Source organism: Globicephala melas, chromosome 19 (genome assembly GCF_963455315.2).
Source record: "Globicephala melas chromosome 19, mGloMel1.2, whole genome shotgun sequence".
Classification (NCBI taxonomy): domain Eukaryota; kingdom Metazoa; phylum Chordata; class Mammalia; order Artiodactyla; family Delphinidae; genus Globicephala; species Globicephala melas.
The window spans coordinates 1,198,532-1,218,396 of NC_083332.1; the positions used below are offsets into that span (position 1 = coordinate 1,198,532).

General features: G+C 44.0%; 1 protein-coding gene across 4 annotated transcripts in view; it reads right to left on the reverse strand.

The window, feature by feature from the left end:
- ZNF134 (zinc finger protein 134) overlaps positions 1–19,865 on the reverse strand; it is a 30,506-nt gene that overhangs the window by 2,878 nt on the left and 7,763 nt on the right. The window contains exons 2-6 of one of the 4 annotated variants that reach the window (XM_030848289.3): positions 12,905–12,942; positions 12,606–12,781; positions 10,389–10,890; positions 5,416–5,510; positions 1,710–4,749 (exon numbers count right to left, since the gene is read on the reverse strand). In XM_030848289.3, coding sequence (XP_030704149.1) covers positions 3,509–4,648 — 1,140 coding nt within the window. In that variant the 5' untranslated portion in view covers positions 4,649–4,749; positions 5,416–5,510; positions 10,389–10,890; positions 12,606–12,781; positions 12,905–12,942 and the 3' untranslated portion in view covers positions 1,710–3,508. The other 3 variants (XR_009560167.2, XM_060289766.2, XM_060289767.2) reach the window with 3 other exon arrangements.

A 19,865-nucleotide genomic window follows, 5' to 3' on the forward strand; every position in this document is an offset into this window, starting at 1 on the left:
AAAACAGGGAGTACAGAAAAGTCTCTTGAAAAACTGTCACACAAAAGTAAGAGACATGAAAGAAGCAAGGAGCATATTTGGCCAAGGAGTAGGCAGACTATTGTTTATAGAAAAGACAGTATTTACAATGCAGTTTGTAAAAGAAAAAAACAGAGCATCAGTGGTTCAAATCAAAGGAGATCTGATCAAGCACAGGGTCAGATCCAGATTGGTCATTTTCTCCAGGAAGTTCTATCCCTTGTGCTTTTCCCACGTGAAGCTGTTTTGGTACATGCAGGTATTGTATTACCATGTTTTCACAGTAAATTGCATCTTTAATCACCTGAAAGATGATCATTTCTATCTCAAATTATGACAGGGTTTTGAATTTCCTAATATTTTGTTAAGGATGTTTTTCATCTATGTACATGTGGGTGTTGGTCTGCAGTTTGCTGTTAACAGTACTGCCTGATTTTGGTATCAAGTTAAAGATAATCTCACAAAACTAGCTGAGAAGACTTCCATCTGAAAAAAAATAATAATTTGAGTGGAATTGGAATTATTTCTTCCTTAAATGTCTAGAAGAAGTCATTAGTCATCTTGGCATGAAATCATAGTAGGAAATTTTTAAACTACCAATTCAATATCTATAATAGAGGGCATTTCAGATTACTCATTTCTTCTTCAGTGAACCTGAGTAGTTGGAGTATTTCAAGAAATTTTTTTCTCAATTTCTGGTTTTTGTAGAGTTGTTGGAAATTGTTTAAAATATCACATATAGGGACTTCCCTGGTGGCACAGTGGTTAAGACTCCATGCCCCCAAGGTAGGGGGCCTGGGTTTGATCCCTGGTCAGGGAACTAGATCCCACATGTATGTCACAACTAAGAGTCTGCATGCTGCAACTAAGGAGCCTGCCTGCCACAACTAAGACCTGGTGCAACAAAATAAATAAATATCACATATAATCCTTTTAATGTCTTTAGTGCCATCCCACCTTTCATTCTTCGTATTGGTAAATTTTTTTTTTCTGATCAATCTACCTAGAGATCTATCAATTCTCTTGATCTGAAGGACAGTTTTGGAGTTCGCTGATTTTTCTGTTTCCTATTTTATTAATTTCTGCTCTTTATCCTTTCTTTCCTTTTGCCTACTTTGGTTTTTAAATTTTTTATTTTTTTTTAAATCAAAGGGCACGGTTTATTTATTTATTTGTTTATCTATCTATGGATGGCTGCATTGGGTCTTCGTTGCTGTGCATGGGCTTTCTCTAGTTGGAGTGAGTGGGGTCTACTCTTCATTGCAGTGTGTGGGCTTCTCATTGTCCTGGATCCTCTTGTGGAGCACAGGCTCTAAGTGCACAGGCTTCAGTAGTTGTGGCACCTGGACTCAGCAGTTGTGGCTTGCAGGCTCTAGAGCTCAGGCTCAGTAGTTGTGGCGCATGGGCTTAGAGCACATGAGCCACAACTTGAGACCACGTGCCACAAATACTGAAGCCCACGCACCTAGAGCCCATGCTCCACAACAAGAGAAGCCATCGCAGTAAGAAGACTGCACACTGCAATGAAGAGTAGCCCCCCACTCACTTGAACTAGAGAAAGCCCGCATGCAGCAATGAAGACCCAAGGCAGCCAAAAATAAATTAAAAAAAAAAAAAAGGTCTTAAAAAAAAAATTTGCTGAGAATTTCCCAAATCATCAAGTCTTGGGTCTTTTCTGTTTTTCACGTCTTCCCTATATTTACTTTTCCCTATCACATTTTACTATAATCAGTAAGAAGAAATGAGGCCACAACTTTCAACACTTTTTAGAAATGTCCTCAGCTAAATGTCCATAAAAAGACTTGCACATGAATATTTGCAGCAGCTTTATTTTTATATTTAGAATCTGTGGGGGGGGGGGACTCCAAATATCATTTAAGATATATTGATATGGTGTGGTATATCCATATAGAACATTACTCAGCAATAAAGAGAATGAGCTATAGATGATTCTCAAAATAATCATGTTGCAAGACAGCAGACAGAAGTAAACTTTTAAGGTTCCACTTAAAATTCTAGAAAAGGCAAATTTATCTATACTGAAAGTCAATCAATGGTTGCTTAGGGGTGGTAGGTAAAGTATTAGGAAAGGCACTGAGAAAGGGTGATGGATATATCCAATATCATGACTAGACGATTTCAAATGTGTATACATATATTAAGGCTTACCAAACTGTACAGTGTGTGCAGTATACTGCATGTTGACTACAGTTCTATTCTCATTCCCAGGGTTCCTGCCCATGCAGCATCAGCTGAAGAGCCCAAGGAGGCACAGAAATTGAGGAAAACTACATTCTTTGCTCTGCCACTGACCCTGGTCATAAGAATGAGACAGCCCCAGAGAGCATGACAATCTCCATACATGATCTCATCCAGCAATAGTGACTTGAATGTTTATGGATGTGTTTTTAGCATGGACACACCCATTCTCGTTTGCAGCAGTCTCTCCAATCTCAATTATTCACACCCAGTGTTTCTGCATCGATTTTGTTTCCTTCCTGGACACAGTAAGTCTTACAGCCATTGACTCCTGTACCAGATTCAGGGCATATGGCACTTGGCAGGTCCTAAGGAACAGCTGCCCCTCAACAGTGCCAGGGAATGTGGCATATATGGTGAAAACAAGACACTGAAGCCATGCTGCTCCCAAACATGTTGTAGGTTGTTAACAATACCACCCTTCTCAAGGTGATGTCTGGACCCTCGAATAACTGAAATCTAGACAAAATCAGGCCCACAAAGCCCTGAATTCTCACCCAAGCTTTTGTCAGCAATGGAAATTAACACCAAGATTGGACTGAGAACTGTTCTCTGTCAACCTGTTCTATTTGAGGCACACAGTAGGGAGCCCACCACAAACAGTTTACCTCTTCAGTTTGGCAGAGTCTAACGGTTTCTAAACCACTCCAGACACTAAAAAGAACCTCAGAGATTAAAGGTGGCTTAAATAATAAGGTATTTATTACCACACAAACCAGCGCAACATGAGTCAAGTAGTTATCCAGCCTGGGTGACTTGGAGGCTGGAAAAATTCATCACAAGTATCACATGAGACCAACAATGTCCATGAATAAAGTAAACCTTTTCTGCTACCAGAGCACAGCTTAGATCATCTTGGCTAAAGGTGGATCATGTCCATACCTTTTCCGGTCAGAGGGAAACAAATGAGGACCACCATTTAATTCAGATTTCTTATAATTTCCTCCAGGGATTGAAGAGAGCATGAAGTTCTGCCTCCCCTAAAAATATTAGGGTAAGCTGGTTGAGTTGAGATGGTTTCAGCCACAGGCACTAACAAATTTGGCAAGGAACCTGAGCAGGTCTGAAAGTGCAACATAGCTTCTGAAAGCTTCCCCTGCACCTGGCATTCATAAAATACACCACAGTATTAATGTCCAGATATATGTGGTTTGACACATGATTGATGTCTCCCTCTCTAAAGGCAGACACAGAGCTCCTCGCCATGAGTTCTGTTGTGTTGGAAGCACTCCTACAGCCTTCCGGCAGTGTGAACTTTCTGGTGCCTAATGAGATGGGAGCTTAAGCTATACGATTTCCCACATTCATTGCATTCATATGGCCTTTCTCCAGTGTGAACTTTTTGGTGCCGAACAAGGTGGGAGGTTCTGATGAAATCTTTCCCACATTTGCTGCACACAAAAGGCCTTTCACCTGTGTGAACTCTCTGGTGTGCAATAAAGTCAGAGCTTCGACTAAAGAATTTCCCACATTCAGTGCACTCAAAAGGCCTTGCCTCAGTATGAATTCTCTGGTGTTTAATAAGGGTATATTTGTGGCCAAAGGATTTCCCACATTCACTGCAAACATAAGGATTTTCTCCAGTGTGGATACTCTCATGCTGAACAAGTGTGGATTTGTGTCTGAAGACTTTCCCACAATCGTGGCACTTATAAGGCCTTGCTCCATTGTGAACTCTCTGGTGTACAATTAGGTTGGAGTGATGGCTGAAGTATTTGCCACATTCGCCACACTTATAAGGCATTTCTCCAGTGTGAATTCTTTTGTGCTGAGTAAGGTTGTCCTTGCGGCTAAAGGCTTTTCCACATTCACTGCACTCATAAGGCCTTTCTCCTGTGTGGATTCTCTGGTGCTGGACAAGTGTGGCTTTGCGGCTGAACGCTTTCCCACATTCATTGCACTCATAAGGCTTTTCTCCAGTATGGATTCTCTGGTGCTGGACAAGTGTATCTTTGCGACTGAAAGCTTTCCCACATTCACTGCACTTGTAATGCATTTGTCTAATATGATAGGCCTCCCCACTCTCAGTGCTCCTTGTTTTCCTCTTACTGTGGGTGGCCTTTTGCTGGTGACTGCCCAAACTGGTCTGGAAGTTCTTCTGCTCCTCCTCACATGCAAAGGGCTTCTCTGACAGGTGAGGTTCTTCACAGGCCCTACAGTTCTTCACAAATGAGGTCTTGCCTTTGTCTCCTCTTAAGAGTTTCTCTACATTGTACAGCTTCTGGTGCTGGTCAAAGTTTACACTGAACCAGAATTGTCTCCCACATGCCCCACATGTGTAAGGTTTCAGTCCATGGTGTGTTTCTTGGTGTTCATCCAGGTGCAAAATATCTTTCAAGATTGGGCCACATAAGTCACAGGGGTGAGCCATCTGGGTCGATGAATCTGCCTTGAAAGTATGAACGTGTGACACTGCTACAGAAACACTCTGCTCAGAAGGTTCCTCTTCATTCTCCACTCCATGCCAACAACCTGAAAGCAGAAAAATGCTGCTGAACAGCATGCTGTCTTCAGTGGGAGTGGGTAATCCCATCACAAATGTGTATCTAGCATCTAGCATACCCAGGATTGAGTCCACAGGGTTGGTGGCAGGACAACAGCTTTGGGATTAGGTTAAAGAAAGAGCTGCTGTGCAGTACTGGACTCTGTGGGTCACAGAATGGGGAAGGTCTTACAGCAAAGACACAGGATGGGGTGTAGCTGAGAGAGAAGAGGCAGGCAAGATCTCCAACTCACACCTTGCAAATGACTTTTAGAAGGGCCTTGACTGACTATTGGTGACAGGTGAGTACTATTCAGAAATGTTATGTCCAGGCCCAGAAAATGTGATTTAAAATGAGTAACTGGTATTCAAAAACTATTTAAGTACATGCTTATGTTTCATGACACATTAACACTGTCCAACAGACGAGAGCACCACAGAGGGAGCAGTAGAGAGCACTGATGAGTGGGGTGGGCAGCCCTGGGTCACAGATCAGAATAGAAGTGAAAAGTATGTAAAGAGTTCAGAATTGGGAGGAAAAGAGAAATAAGGTATGGCCTATAGCCTGGGCACCAAAGAGCAGTGGGCATAGGACAGGTTTCTGGTGCTATTTGCATCCATCCTTGAAGTTATATCCTGCCCAGGCTCCCACTCACCAGGGCCTGTCCATGTCTCTTTTGCTGTGGCTAGTCAGGACCTCTCAATCAGGCACTAATCTTTCCCCTGCTACAGTTCAGCAACCACAGAGGATCTAGAAGATACAAGTCACACAGGAAAGACAGGGCAAGCGAAGAGGAAAGCAATGGCCCAGGGTAGCCCGCCCAGGACAGATTAAATACAAAATGAAAACCTTAAAGGAACAATCTATGGGCCCCACAATCAGTGACCATAACTGTAATTCATGACAGAGATAGGCCCAAGGGAATGTCAATCAAAGAAAGGGGACATAATCTGGAGCAAAAAGGCATCATGAGTGTAGACAGAGCCATCCACCCAGGAAGAAGCCAGGCAGGATAGTATCCACTGGACTGACCATAAGACTCTTGACCTTCAAATCCTTCCTGGCAATTTTGGGGCAACAGAAGTCGGGAAGCATAGGGAGCATACCCAGCCAAGACCTGGCACCCAGAGGATGTATGTGAGGGAGTGCTCACGGTCCAGATATATAGGAAGGAAATCGCAACTTCTAGGGGAAAAACAGGAAGAGCAGAACATAACCCAGAAAACTGGGATATGCAGGGCCTTACCCAGGAAAACCATAAGAGCAAAGCATAGAAGGCACTGCATTGTGATATGAGAGTCTCTGAGCTTTATCAAGAGGTCCCCATTTCTCCCAGGAAAAATGCACAAACACACCCTCAAAAGTCACATGATACTACATGAACAGCACAATAGCACAAGGGCAGCCTCTCTCCCCAGGATTCCCAGTGTATCCACCACAATTTCACATTCCTCCCCAGGTCCTCAAAGCAAAACAATACAGCAGGCCCTGGTGTAATTGATGCCACCTCTTTCCTCATTTTCCATTAATCATTTCACCCAGCCTAGAACAAAAAGCAAGTGGACAGATAGACACACTGTATAGTCTGGGCCTGGCAGGCAGGAACCAACCCTTCTTCAGCCAGCTAGCTCCCATGGGATCCAGAGATTATGCCTCTCATACACAAATTTGACCTCCACGTTCCCCTTAAATCCCTCAGTACCTGAGCCCCCAGGTCATGAATTCAGATTCCATCTCCATGGACACATCACTCTTTAGACCACACCTCCCTCGTTATCTAAGTAGGTTCCCAAAGTAGGTACCTCCCAGATGTAAACCTGCACATGGCATCCAGAGAATGCTTGGTTAATGCATCCAGGGTTACATCCATCACCAGTCAACAGCCTCCACTGCCATAGGTATTTTCAAACTCAGCTTTTAATTTCTTCCTTCCTTGATTAAACTTCAGCAATTCAGAAGCACATGCAGATTATGAGATAAAGCCAGACCTTTTCCACCTTGTTACTGCATGCTGGGGATACTATACCCTCATCCGTCACAGGCTTAACACTTACCACTAAACTCTCATTCAAAGCCCATACCCACTGGCCTTCTACCCCAAGCATAGTGACTCTGCAGCTGACCCAATTTAGCTCTGAACTAACCTACCAGCTCAACTAAAACTCCCCAGTCCCCACCAAAGGTCACCACAAAAACCTGAAAAGCACACGGAGAGGGGAAGAAGGACCAGCTTTGGTCTTTCATGTCATCTCTATTACTGCTTTACTTCAGAATTATCTCATATCTACTTTCTCCCTTTCATCAACTGCCAGATCCTATTTTCCCTGCTCACCATGGACACTAACCTCCCTTTTCTTGCCTCTAAGGTAACTCTTACTTCCACTCCACTGTGCCCACTTCCTTTCCAGACACCCAAAGGCACGGCCACCATGACATAAAAGTTCTCTCTCTAAATCTGATACACAGCTCTACCCTAATCACATACTGGCTGTCACCTTGTGGATGTCTCCAACTTGAATCGCTCCTCTGAACTCCATACCCATGTGTCCACCTGTCCACTTGATACGTCAACTCAGATGTCTTTGGACCACTGCAGATTCAACATGATCAAAACCTAACTCTGGGGCTTCCCTGGTGGCGCAGTGGTTGAGAGTCTGCCTGCCGACGCAGGGGACATGGGTTCGTGCACCAGTCCAGGAGGATCCCACATGCCACAGAGCGGCTGGGCCCATGAGCCATGGCCGCTGAGCCTGCACGTCTGGAGGCTGTGCTCCTCAACGGGGGAGGACACAACAGTGCGAGGCCCGCATACCACAAAAAATAAAAAAAAAATAAAAATAAAAACCTAACCCTGGATATTACCTCTGAAAGTTACTCTCACCACCAACTTCACTATTTCAATTGAGAACTTCTTCTTCCTTATGTCTTCTCAGGCAAAAAACTGTGGGGTCATCTCTGACACTTTCCCATCTTTCTCTCACACTCCACATCAGAAAATCTGGTTGGTCCTACTTTAAAAATAAAAACAAACAAACAAACCCCACCAGAATCCAAGCACTTGTCTCTTACCCCTGTAGTCACCACTCTGGCCCAGCCATCATCAGCAGTCCTCTTTACTACCCCCATAGTCTTTTCTTCACTGTGCAGCCAGAGAAACCCTGACCAGAATAAGATCACTCCCTTCTCTGGTCCAAACTTTCCATGGGTCCCACTACTTTCAGAACAGAAGCCCAGCTCCACAGGCTGCCATTTCAGAGCTGAAACCTGTCCCCTGCTCTCTGATCACTAGACATAATGGAGAATTAAAGTTCCCCAAACAAGACCAGTTCAGTCTCAAGTGATGTATTTGCATATGCTGGTTCCCATGGGCACTGTTCCATACTTCTTCCCATTACTTGCTGAAAATGGAAACCCTTCCATATAATTCCAGAATAGCTTGCAGGGCACAAGGCCTCTGGTGACACCAGGATCCCCAAACCCAATGGCAGGCAGAAGGGTAGGTTAAGATTCCCAAGACACCATTATCTGCCATAATGGGTTGCCAAGATCATGGTTGACTGAGCACCTGTACACTTTGCACTCACTTATCCAGGGATCTTAATCACTTCTGCCACCACAGCAATCTGGCAGGAAGAGGGAGCTGGGAGTGGCAGGTTACCACAGTGGGATCTCAAAGACAACTGTTCCTCTCATCCCTACCTTGCCCTTTGGTGAGGATGATTTCAGATTGTCTAACTTAAGATACTCAGACCTTAGTGTTGCCTCCTACCAGCTATGTAACCATGATCCAAGATTTCTCTGTGTTCTCACGTACAAAGCAGGGATAATGGTGGTATCCACCTAACAGGTCTGTCTGTATCAGATGTGTTAGGCGTCAAGTACCTTTGAATTCACTTTTACCGTCCACATTCTTAACAGTTTTGCAAATGTTTTTGGCTTGAATGAAGTACATAATAGGTGCTTGTAAGTTTTGGGTTTGTTTTTAAGTCTTTAATAAAACTTGATATTTAAGACTTTTCATTGTAATCACATACTTAGAGACAAGTTTTTCAATCATTTAAGCAGTGGTATAAATTTATCATACCTAAACATTTTTAATTTTTAACTGCCTGCTAACGTATACTTGCCAGGTATACACTAGATCCTTTCACCAAACCAGCCTACCTGGTATATATTCCTCTGAAGGTGAGCATGCTGGTGGCCCTTCATTAGAGGTGTTCATCATCTCTCCTCACCTGATGAGTCAGGGAACTGATGTAACAGTGCCCTGGATTGGGGTGGAGCTGCTCCACTAGCCTGGCTGACTTTTCCTCGGCTCCACAGAGGGGCATGCTGAGTCCACAGAGTGACAAATTTATAGCACTTTACACCTTGCTCTCCATCTCAGGTCAGGTTCCTAATACCCTACAGCCCTCTCTCCTGCTGACACCACCCATAACCCTTTCATATTCCAGGACCTCTCCTTTCTGGAGGAAATCTCAGGGACGTCCATCCCTTTTCCCAGTACTCATTCACCTCAGGGACCACATAAAATAACAACCTTAACATTCTCCCCCTAAACCTCATCTCCAGGCTTTGATAAGACCTCACTCCTCAGAGGTCTCCAGCCCAGCTTGTTGTGCAGAACTCCAGACCAGCATATCCAAATGCCTATGTAACGCCAATACTGTGAAACACTATGGATTTACCATGTCCTAAGTCCAACTCCTGTTCCCCCTGAAAGGTGCTTCCCTCGTCCAACTTACCCATTTCCATTCTTTCAGATGTTCAGGGAAAAACAAAACAAAACTTGGGTGGTCCTTCACATCCCTTTTTCACTCACAGCCGTATCTAACACACCAGAAAATTCTGTTGGTTCTATCTTTAAAATCTCTCCAGAATTTAATGATTTATCCAGTCCCAATCCCTCCCCTGCCACTGTTCTGGTACAGTCACCACCACAACGTTCCTGGAGTTTGTGACCTCCTCACCGGTCTCCCTGCCTCCATCCTCATCATCTCCACCCCACCCTAGTTTGTTTTCCCCTGAGCTTTGGGAATATTTTTAAAAATCCCTGATCACGTCATGTTCTTCCACGGCTCCCAACGTCCTCCTAATGAAAGCACTCGCCTCACCCTGACGTTCCAGGCATTACTACTCACACTCTCTGCTTCCTTAAGATGTGAACACCCCAGTTTCCCGAAAGTTCCCGACTCAGTGACAACCCCAAATCTTTGCTTCTGCTAGTGGCTTGGCGGGGTACCACTCTTAAACGTCTCACCACACTGGCTATTAGAAATGGCGGCTTGGGCTTCCCTGGTGACGCAGTGGTTAAGAGTCCGCCTGCCGACGCAAGGGACACAGGTTCGTGCCCCGGTCCGGGAAGATCCCACAGGCCGCGGAGCGGCTAGGCCCGTGAACCATGGCCGCTGAGCCTGCGCGTCCGAAGCCTGTGCTCCGCAACAGGAGAGGCCACAACAGGGAGAGGCCCGCGTACCGCAAAAAGAAAAAGAAAAAAAAGAAATGGCGGCTCCATCTGCAAACGCCCTGGAGTCTGGACCAGAAGAGCCTCAATAGACACCACTCGGGGTCCTACGATTCGAAGGTGGGGGGCGGGACGCGTCAAGATCCGGGAAACGCAGCACCCACCTAAGCCGGTCCGTCCCCAAGGCCGCCGCCATCACAGTCTGGACCACATAGATTCGGGAGGGATCCCAGGTCGGAAACCGGGCATAGCCGTCGCTCGGCCAGGCGGCGGAATTCTCGCGAGCGCTGCCACCACCGAGCCACTCTGCATCGAGGACAGGGTAGCCTCTCGCGCCTTCTCACTTTCCGTCACCTCTGAATCGAACCACAGCTCCCGATGTTATGCTCTGATGGGTCGACCAAGAGCCAACAAAATGTCCGCCGCGAAGATACCGGAAGTCCCTCCCAGAAAACTTCCGCACGTATGGAAATTCCCTTAATAGTGCCGCCGCTGCGCGGCGCACGGGCTCCTGGGTAATGTAGTTCCCGCTGAGCCATCGGCCGCAGCGACTCGTTGACGCCCTCGCGTGGAACCGCAAGGGACGCTGGGGCCTTGCGGCTCCGAGGACGGGGCGGAGCTTCACTCTTCTTAAGATGCCATCGCCCAGTTTCCGTGTAGTGTACACTGCAAGGATCGAAGAAATGTTTAGAAATGTTCTCTCAGATATTCCCCAAAGCTATAAAACCTAATGGACACACCACTTCAAATGTCACTTTGAGTCAACTCATATTTCCTTGTTTTTAAAATACTTACAGATGGAAGAGAGAAGCAAAGATGCAAATATGAAAAAATAAGTAAATTATACGATATGCTGTATGATGATAGGTGCCTTTTGGGAAAAAAGCTGGATTTCGGGGAAGAGCAGGGAATGAGACGGTGTAATATTAAATAGAGTAGTAATGAGAAACCTCATGGATACTTCAGGCAAGACTTGAAAAATGATTAATTAAATCATGTGGCATTTTTGTGCATATCCAAGAACTGTATCAGCCAGTGTCATGTCCTAAGCAAAGCTAGGTGCTGATGCCCATGGAATTAGGTGAGTGAGGAAGGGAGTTTTAAAAAGGAGGTCAGGGACTTCCCTGATGGCACAGTGGTTAAGAATCATCCTGCCAATTAAGGGGACACAAGTTCGAGCCCTGGTCTAGGAAGATCCCGCATGCCATGGAGCAACTAAGCCCGAGTGCCACAACTACTGGGCCTGCGCTCTAGAGCCTGTGAGCCACAACTACAGAAGCCCACGTGCCTAGAGCCCATGTTCTGCAACAAGAGAAGCTACCACAATGAGAAGGCTGCCAAAATAAATAAGTAAATTTATAGGAAAAAAGAAAAAAGAGGTCAGAGGGACTTCCATGTTGGTCCAGTGAGTAAGACTCCACGCTACCAATACAGGGTCCTGGGTTCCATCCCTGGCTGGGGAACTAGATCCCACACATGTGCCACAACTAAAGATCCCACATGCTGCAAGTAAGACCTAGTGCAGCCTAAATACATAATTTTTTTTCTTTTTTTTTTTTTTTTGCGGTATGCAGGCCTCTCACTGTTGTGGCCTCTCCCGTTGCAGAGCACAGGCTCTGGACGCTCAGGCTCAGCAGCCGTGCTCACGGGCCTAGCCACTCCACGGCATGTGGGATCTTCCTGGACCGGGCACGAACCCATGTTCCCTGCATCAGCAGGTGGACTCTCAACCACTGCACCAGCAGGGAAGCCCTAAATAAATATCCTTTTTTAATTCAAAAAAAAGGCGGTCGAGAGGAACATGGGATAAAGGCCTGTGAAGTGCCTCAGGGTCTTGCAAAACTTTTGAATTTTCTTTAAGTAAAAGGAGGAGTCTTTCCAGGATTTTAATCAAAGATGGACACTACCTGACTCATAGTGTTGAAGGGTCATGTTGGCTGGAGAGTTGAGAATAGACTGCAAAAAAACAAGCTTAGGATACAGAAAATCAGTTAGATGACCACTGCAAAAATCCAGCTAGAGGATGGTGCTAATCAGGCTGGGGGCAGACATGGTGATGAAAAGTGGTGAGACTCAAGATATATTTTGAAAGTGGACCCAATCAGATTTCCTATGGGGCTGGTTCTGTGGTATGAGAAAAAGAAGGAGTCAAGGATGATCCCTAGAATTTTTAGTCTCAGCAACTGGAAGGATGGGGTTGGCATCGACTGAAAATGGGAAAGCTGTGACCAGAGCAGAATTAAAAGAAAGCTCACACACTGAAAACACCAAATGCTGGTGTTTTTGAATGAACTCTCATTCATTGCTGGGTGGAATGCAAGTGGCACAGCCAATTTGCAAGACAGTCTCGCAGTGTCTTAAAAAACTAAACATAGACTTACCATACAATCCAGAAATTTTGTTCCTTGGTATTTACCCAAAGGAATTGAAAACGTTTGTCCACACAAAAACCTGCACATCATGGATGGTTTTAGCAAGTTAATTCATAACTGCCAATGTTCCATCTTGGAAGCAAGCAAGATGTCCAGGAGGTGAATGGATAAATAAACTGTGGTACCTACAGACAAGGAAATACTATTCAGCTCTAAAAAGAAATGAGCTATCAAGCCACGACAAGACATGGAGGAAACTTAAATGCATATTACTAAGGCAAAGAAGCCAATCTGAAAAGGCTACGTACTGTATGATTTCAACTCTGACATTCTGGACAAGGCAAACCTATGGAGACAGTAAAAATATCAGTGGTTACCAGGCCTTAGGCAAGAGGGAGGGATAAAAAGGTGGAGAATTTCTAGGGCAGTGAAACTCATCTGAATGGAACTCTAATAGTGGATTCAAGTGTAAGCCCTGACAGTTGTTTTATTTTCTTTTTTGTAACGCAAGTGCCTGACAGTAAACTTTGTTTGCCAAGGCATCAAAGAGGCATCCACTTCAAAGATGTCTATCTGTAATAAACAACATTGTCAGCCAGGTGATTAGATAAACAGTCAGGCTGCCTTTCCCACTGTGGCTCCTTTGCTTTAGGAGCTGTTGGTTGATTTCAGTAACTGACAATTTGGGCTACTTGTTTTTTTCTCTTACTGTGCTTTAAACTCCTACTCTTATGTTTTTAATTCCCCAATAAACAGTGAGCCCATGAAACCCTACACCCCCACTCTCGACCACAATAAAAGCAGAACCCCAGGCCCATGAACTCTCTCTCTCACCTCGACCTTGCTATGTGGATCCAGATGTTGTATGTAATTTCCAGGTTTGTAAATAATAAACCTATATGGACTTCCCTGGCAATTGGTTAAGACTCCACGCTTACACTGCAGGGGGTGCAGGTTCGATCCCCGATCAGGGAACTAAGATCCCACATGCTGCACAGCCAAATAATATCAATAAATAAATAAATGTAGTAAAAAAAACTGTTTTAAAATAATAATAAACCTGTATTTTTTTCAGTTTCCTGGATATTGCTGAAGGGCATCTTGCAATCACAATGAGAACCACAAGAGCCAGTCCAACCACAACATTCCTCACTGACAGACTGAGACCAGCTCAGAACAATGGATACATGCCACTATACATTTATCCAAACACATAAAATATACACCAAGCGTGAACCCTAATGAAAACCATGGTCATTGGGTGAAAATGTGTAATTTTAGGTTCATCAATTGTAACAAATATATCATTCTAGTGGGGGGTGTTGATAATGGGGAAGGTTATGCATATATGGGCGCATGGGATATACGGGAAATTGCTGTACATTCCTGTCAATTTTGCTGTCAACCTAAAACTGCTCTAAATAAATAAAGTTTAAAAAAATTTTTAAAATGAAAGCTGAGAAGTTTGAAGATGTTGAGTGTGTTATGTCTACCAGATGTCCAGGAATAGGTTACAAAGTAGATCATTAGACAATCACTGGATTTTTGGATGGAAACATACATTTGGAAGTTTTGAGCTTAAAATGATATTTACAACCATGCCATTGCATAAGATTACTAATAGAATGTGTATAGGTTGTGTAAAAGTCCCCTAATATGATTGTGTTACTGTCGATTTCCCCTTTTATGGCTGTTAGTATTTGCCTTATGTATTGAGGTGCTCCTATGTTGGGTGCAAAAATATTTACAATTGTTATATCTTCTTCTTGGATTGATCCCTTGATCATTATGTCGTGGCCTTCTTTGTCTCTTGTAATAGTCTTCAAAGTCGATTTTGTCTGATATGAGAATTGCTACTCCAGGTTTCTTCTGATTTCCACTTGCATGGAATATCTTTTTCCATCCCCTCACTTTCAGTCTGTATGTGTCCCTAGGTCTGAAGTGGGTCTCATGTAGACAGCATATATACGGGTCTTGTTTTTGTATCCATTCAGCCAGTCTGTGTCTTTTGGTGGCAGCATTTAATCCATTTACATTTAAGGTAATTATCGGTATTTATGTTCCTATTCCCATTTTCTTAATTGTTTTGGGTTCGTTATTGTACGTCTTTTCCTTATCTTGTGTTTCTTGCCTAAAGAAGTTCCTTTAGCATTTGTTGTAAAGTTGGTTTGGTGGTGCTGAACTCTCTCAGCTTTTGCTTGTCTGTAAAGGTTTTAATTTCTCCATCAAATCTGAATGAGATCCTTGCTGGGTAAAGTAATATTGGTTGTAGGTTTTTCTCCTTCATCACTTTAAATATGTCCTGCCAGTCCCTTCTGGCTTGCAGAGTTTCTGCTGAAAGATCAGCTCTTAACCTTATGGGGATTCCCTTGTGTGCTATTTGTTGTTTTTCCCTTGCTGCTTTTAATATGTTTTCTTTGTATTTAATTTTTGATAGTTTGATTAATATGTGTCTTGGCATGTTTCTCTTTGGATTTATCCTGTATGGGGCTCTCTGTGCTTCCTGGACTTGACTAACTATTTCCTTTCCCATATTAGGGAAGTTTTCAACTATAATCTCTTCAAATATTTTCTCAGTCCCTTTCTTTTTCTCTTCTTCTTCTGGGACTCCTATAATTCGAATGTTGGTGCATTTAATGTTGTCCCAGGGGTCTCTGAGACTGTCCTCAGTTTTTTTCATTCTTTTTTCTTTATTCTGCTCTGCAGTAGTTATTTCCACTATTTTATCTTCCAGGTCACTTATCCGTTCTTCTGCCTCAGTTATTCTGCTTATTGATCCCTTCTAGAGTATTTTTAATTTCATTTATTGTGTTTTTCATCATTGCTTGTTTCCTCTTTAGTTCTTCTAGGTCCTTGTTAAATGTTTCTTGCATTTTCTCTATTCTATTTCCAAGATTTTGGATCATCTTTACTATCATTATTCTGAATTCTTTGTCAGGTAGACTACCTATTCCTCTTCATTTGTTAGGTCTGGTGGGTTTTTACCTTGCTCCTTCATCTGCTGTGTGTTTTTCTTTCTTTCCATTTTGCTTATCTTACTGTTTGGGGTCTCCTTTTTGCAGGCTGCAGGTTCGTAGTTCCCATTGTTTTTGGTGTGTCCCCAGTGGCTAAAGTTGGTTCAGTGGGTTGTGTAGGTTTCCTGGTGGAGGGGACTGGTGCATGTGTTCTGGTGGATGAGGCTGGATCTTGTCTTTCTGGTGGGCAGGTCCACTTCTGGTGGTGTGTTTTGGTGTGTCTGTGACCTTATTATGATTTTAGGCAGCCTCTCTGCTAATGGATGGGGCTGTGTTCCTGTCTTGCTAGTTATCTGGCATAGGGTGTACAACACTGTAGCTTGCTGGTCGTTGAGTGAAGCTGGGTGTTGGTGTTGAGATGGAGATCTCTGGGAGATTTTTGCCATTTGATATTATGTGGGGCTGGGAGGTCTCTTGTGGACCAGTGTCCTGAAGTTGGCTCTCCCACCTCAGTGGCACAGCCCTGATGCCTGGCTGGAGGACCAAGAGACTGTCCTCCACATGGCTCAGAATAAAAGGGAGAAAAAATAGAAAGAAAGAAAGAAGATAAAATAAAATAAGATAAAATAAAGTTATTAAAATAAAAATAATTATTAAGAAAACATTTTTAAAAAGTAAAAAAACAAACAAAAAAAAGTAAAAAAACAAAGAAAAAACATGGACGGACAGAACCCTAGGACAAATGGTGAAAGCAAATCTATAGAGACAAAATCTCACACAGAAGCATACACATACACACTCACAAAAAGAGGAAAAGGGGAGAAAATAATCTATCTTTCTCCCAAAGTCCACCTCCTCAATTTGGGATGATTCATTGTCTATTCAGGTATTCCACAGATGTAGGGTACATCAAGTTGATTGTGGAGATTTAACCCACTGCTTCTGAGGCTGTTGAGAGAAATTTCCCTTTCTCTTCTTTGTTCGCATAGCTCCCGGGGTTCAGTTTTGGATTTGGCCCTGTCTCTGCATGTAGGTCTCCTGAGGGCATCTGTTCTTATCTCAGACAGGACGGGGTTAAAGGAGCCGCTGATTCGGGGGCTCTGGCTCACTCAGGCCGGGGGTAGGAGGGGTACGGAGTGCGGGGTGAGCCTGCAGCGACAAGAGGCTGGCATGATGGTGCACCAGCCTGAGGCACGCCATGTGTTCTCCTGGGAAAGTTGTCCCTGGATCACGGGGCCCTGGCAGTGGCGGGCTGCACAGGCTCTGGGGACTGGAGGTAGGGAAAGTGACCTGTGCTCGTACACAGGCTTCTTGGTGGCTGCAGCAGCAGCCTTAGCATCTCACGCCCGTCTCTGGTGTCCATAATGATAGCTGTGGCTCATGCCCATCTCTGGAGCTCCTTTAAGCAGCGCTCTTAATCCCCTCTCCTCACGCACCAGGAAACAAAGAGGCAAGAAAATGTCTCGTCTCTTCAGCAGCTCCAGACTTTTCCCGGACTCCCTCCCAGCTAGCCGTGGTGCACTAACCCCTTTAGGCTGTGTTCACACCACCAACCCCAGTCTTCTCCCTGGGATCTAAGCTCCGAAGCCTGAGCCTCAGCTCCCAGCCCCAGCCTGTACCGGTGGGTGAGCAGACAAGCCTCTCGGGCTGGTGAGTGCTGGTCAGCACCAATACTCTGTGCAGGAATCTCTCCATTTTACCCTCCGCACCCTTGTTGCTGCATTCTCCTCCGTGACTCTGATGCTTCCCCCCTCTGCCACCTGCAGTCTCCACCCGCGAAGGGGCTTCTAGTGTGTGGAAACCTTTCCTCCTTTGCAGCTCCCTCCCACTGGTGCAGGTCCCATCCCTATTCTTTTGTCTCTGTTTTTTCTTTTTTCTTTTGCCCTACCCAGGTACTTGGGGGAGTTTCTTCCCTTTTGGGAGGTCTAAGGTCTCCTGCCAGCGTTCAGTCAGTGTTCTATAGGAGCAGTTCCACGTGTAGATGTATTTATGATGTATCTGTGGGGAGGAAGGTGATCTCCACGTCCTACTCTTCCGCCATCTTCTCCTGTCTCTGTATAGGTTGTGAAGAGAGAAATAACTGCTGATTGAGCTCCTGTTTATTACAATATTAAGGGAATGCATTTAAGAAAAACAAATCCAGAGACTTCCCTGGTGGTCCAGTAATTAGGATTCCTTCTGGGCTTTCATGCTGTGGCCCGTGTTCAATCCCTAGTCGGGGAACTGAGATTCTGCAAGCTGCACAACAAGCCAAAAAAAATTTTTTTTTAATTAAAAAATTAAAAAACCAGGGCTTCCCTGGTGGTGCAGTGCTTGGGAGTCCACCTGCCAATGCAGGAGACACGGGTTCGTGCCCCAGTCCAGGAGGATCCCACGTGCCGTGGAGCGGCTGTGCCCATGAGCCCTGGCCACTGAGCCTGCGCATCTGGAGCCTGTGCTCCATGACGGGAGAGGCCACAGCAGTGAGAGGCCCACGTACCGCAAAATAAATAGATAAATAAATAAAACAAATCCAGTATATTAAGAATACAAAGGAAAAAAAAATGGTGTCAAAAGCTCCTGAAAGGAACTTTAAGGAAAATCTTAAATTCATTAATGATGATGGAGTTATGAAGATAAAAACTCTCATTAGAACGATTAGAGAACTACATAGGAGTTGTGGTAATAGAAACAAAAAGAGAGAGAAAATGCTCATAAAAGTTTAGCCATAAAGCATGAGGAAGAGAAATGGTAAAACAGAAAATGTACTAGGTCATAGAGTGAAGGGTAGCTATTTTATGAAGTACACAAATTTTATTGATGCTATTTGTAAAACAGATTAAAAGACTGAAGATTAATGATGGGTGGTTTATCATCAATAGATTTACAAAACCAAGAACAAAACCCCTCAGAAGCTAAGTCATGGGAAAATCATCCTTAGATGGCATTAATGGAGGGATTGACTCTAAATTCAGGGGAGGCATCACTACCTTCTCAACATAAGGGAGCCCATAAGATATTTGTTTTAGATTTGGGAGGCAGAGGGTATTGTCAAATAAAATCAAATAATGATTTTCTTTTCTCTGTATAAAGGCAGAATGTTAATATAGAAGTAATCCTGGGGGAACTTTATATGAAGTAACAAATAGTTTTGAGATTGTTGAGGTTTTCGGTGAATATATTAAGCTAGGAACACCAAGCTGGACAGGCAAGTAGCAGAAGTGGGGAAGGTGCTGCTGGAATAGGGGACAACTGGAGCATTCAGGTTAAGTCCTTGACCAGGATTTGGAATCTTTTAAATGAGAGATCAGTAATGATAGCTCTTTAAGCAGATGGACTAAACATTTATAGATAATTAGTAGGACAATTCACGCTAGAAGAGGTCCTAGGTTATATGGACATTCCCCAACTAAGTGATGTGAAGTTTGCAGGTGGTGGCAGTTAGTAAGGCTAATAAGTAATTGAAATACAGAGTCTTTTTAGCCAACAGGAGCAATGGAATGTTAGAGCAGTGATTGTTGAGTTCAGGAATTATGTAGCTTTGAAGAGCAGAGAATGTGTTTGTGAACCTGATGATGGATCTGGCCTTCCACTGTATCTGCATCTTATGCTCCCTGAAGTAAGTGGCTAGCATGTGCAACTGGGCCAAGGGTTATTGGGGTAGGGTACAAGTACACTTCCCTAACTGCTGGGATCTAGTGGTTGTGCTGTAAGGACAGTTCTCATTAGAACCATAAATAGGAATTATATGTTCCACTATAAATGGTCTATGACACACCATGAAGATGCTACTGAGTTCATAATAAGAATTCAAGTGGGGTGAGTCTACAAAGCAAAACTAAGATTTTAAGAAGCCCTTAGCATTCTGGATGTCAGATCAAAGAGTGCAGATTTAAGGTAAAAAAACAAAAATAGGGACTTCCTTTGTGGTCCAGTGGGTAAGACTCCATGCTCCCAATGCAAGGGGCCCAGGTTCAATCCCTGGTCAAGGAACTAGATCCTGCATGCATGCTGCAACTAAGAGGTCTGCCTACTGCAACTAAGATCCTGCATGCCACAACTGGGACCTGGCACAGACAAAATTAATTAATTAATTAAAAAATAAATATTATAAAACAAAAACAAGATTAAAAAAATATTTTAGAACTACAGTTCAGCTCTGCAATATGTGTTCCCTTCAAACAAAAGGCAACTTATAGGCATACCTCATTTTATTGTGCTTTGCAGACACCGAGTTTTTTTTTACAGATTGAAGGTTTGTCACAACTCTGCATCAAGCAAGTCTATTGGTGCTGTTTTTTTCCAACAGCATTTGCTCACTTTATGGCTATGTCAC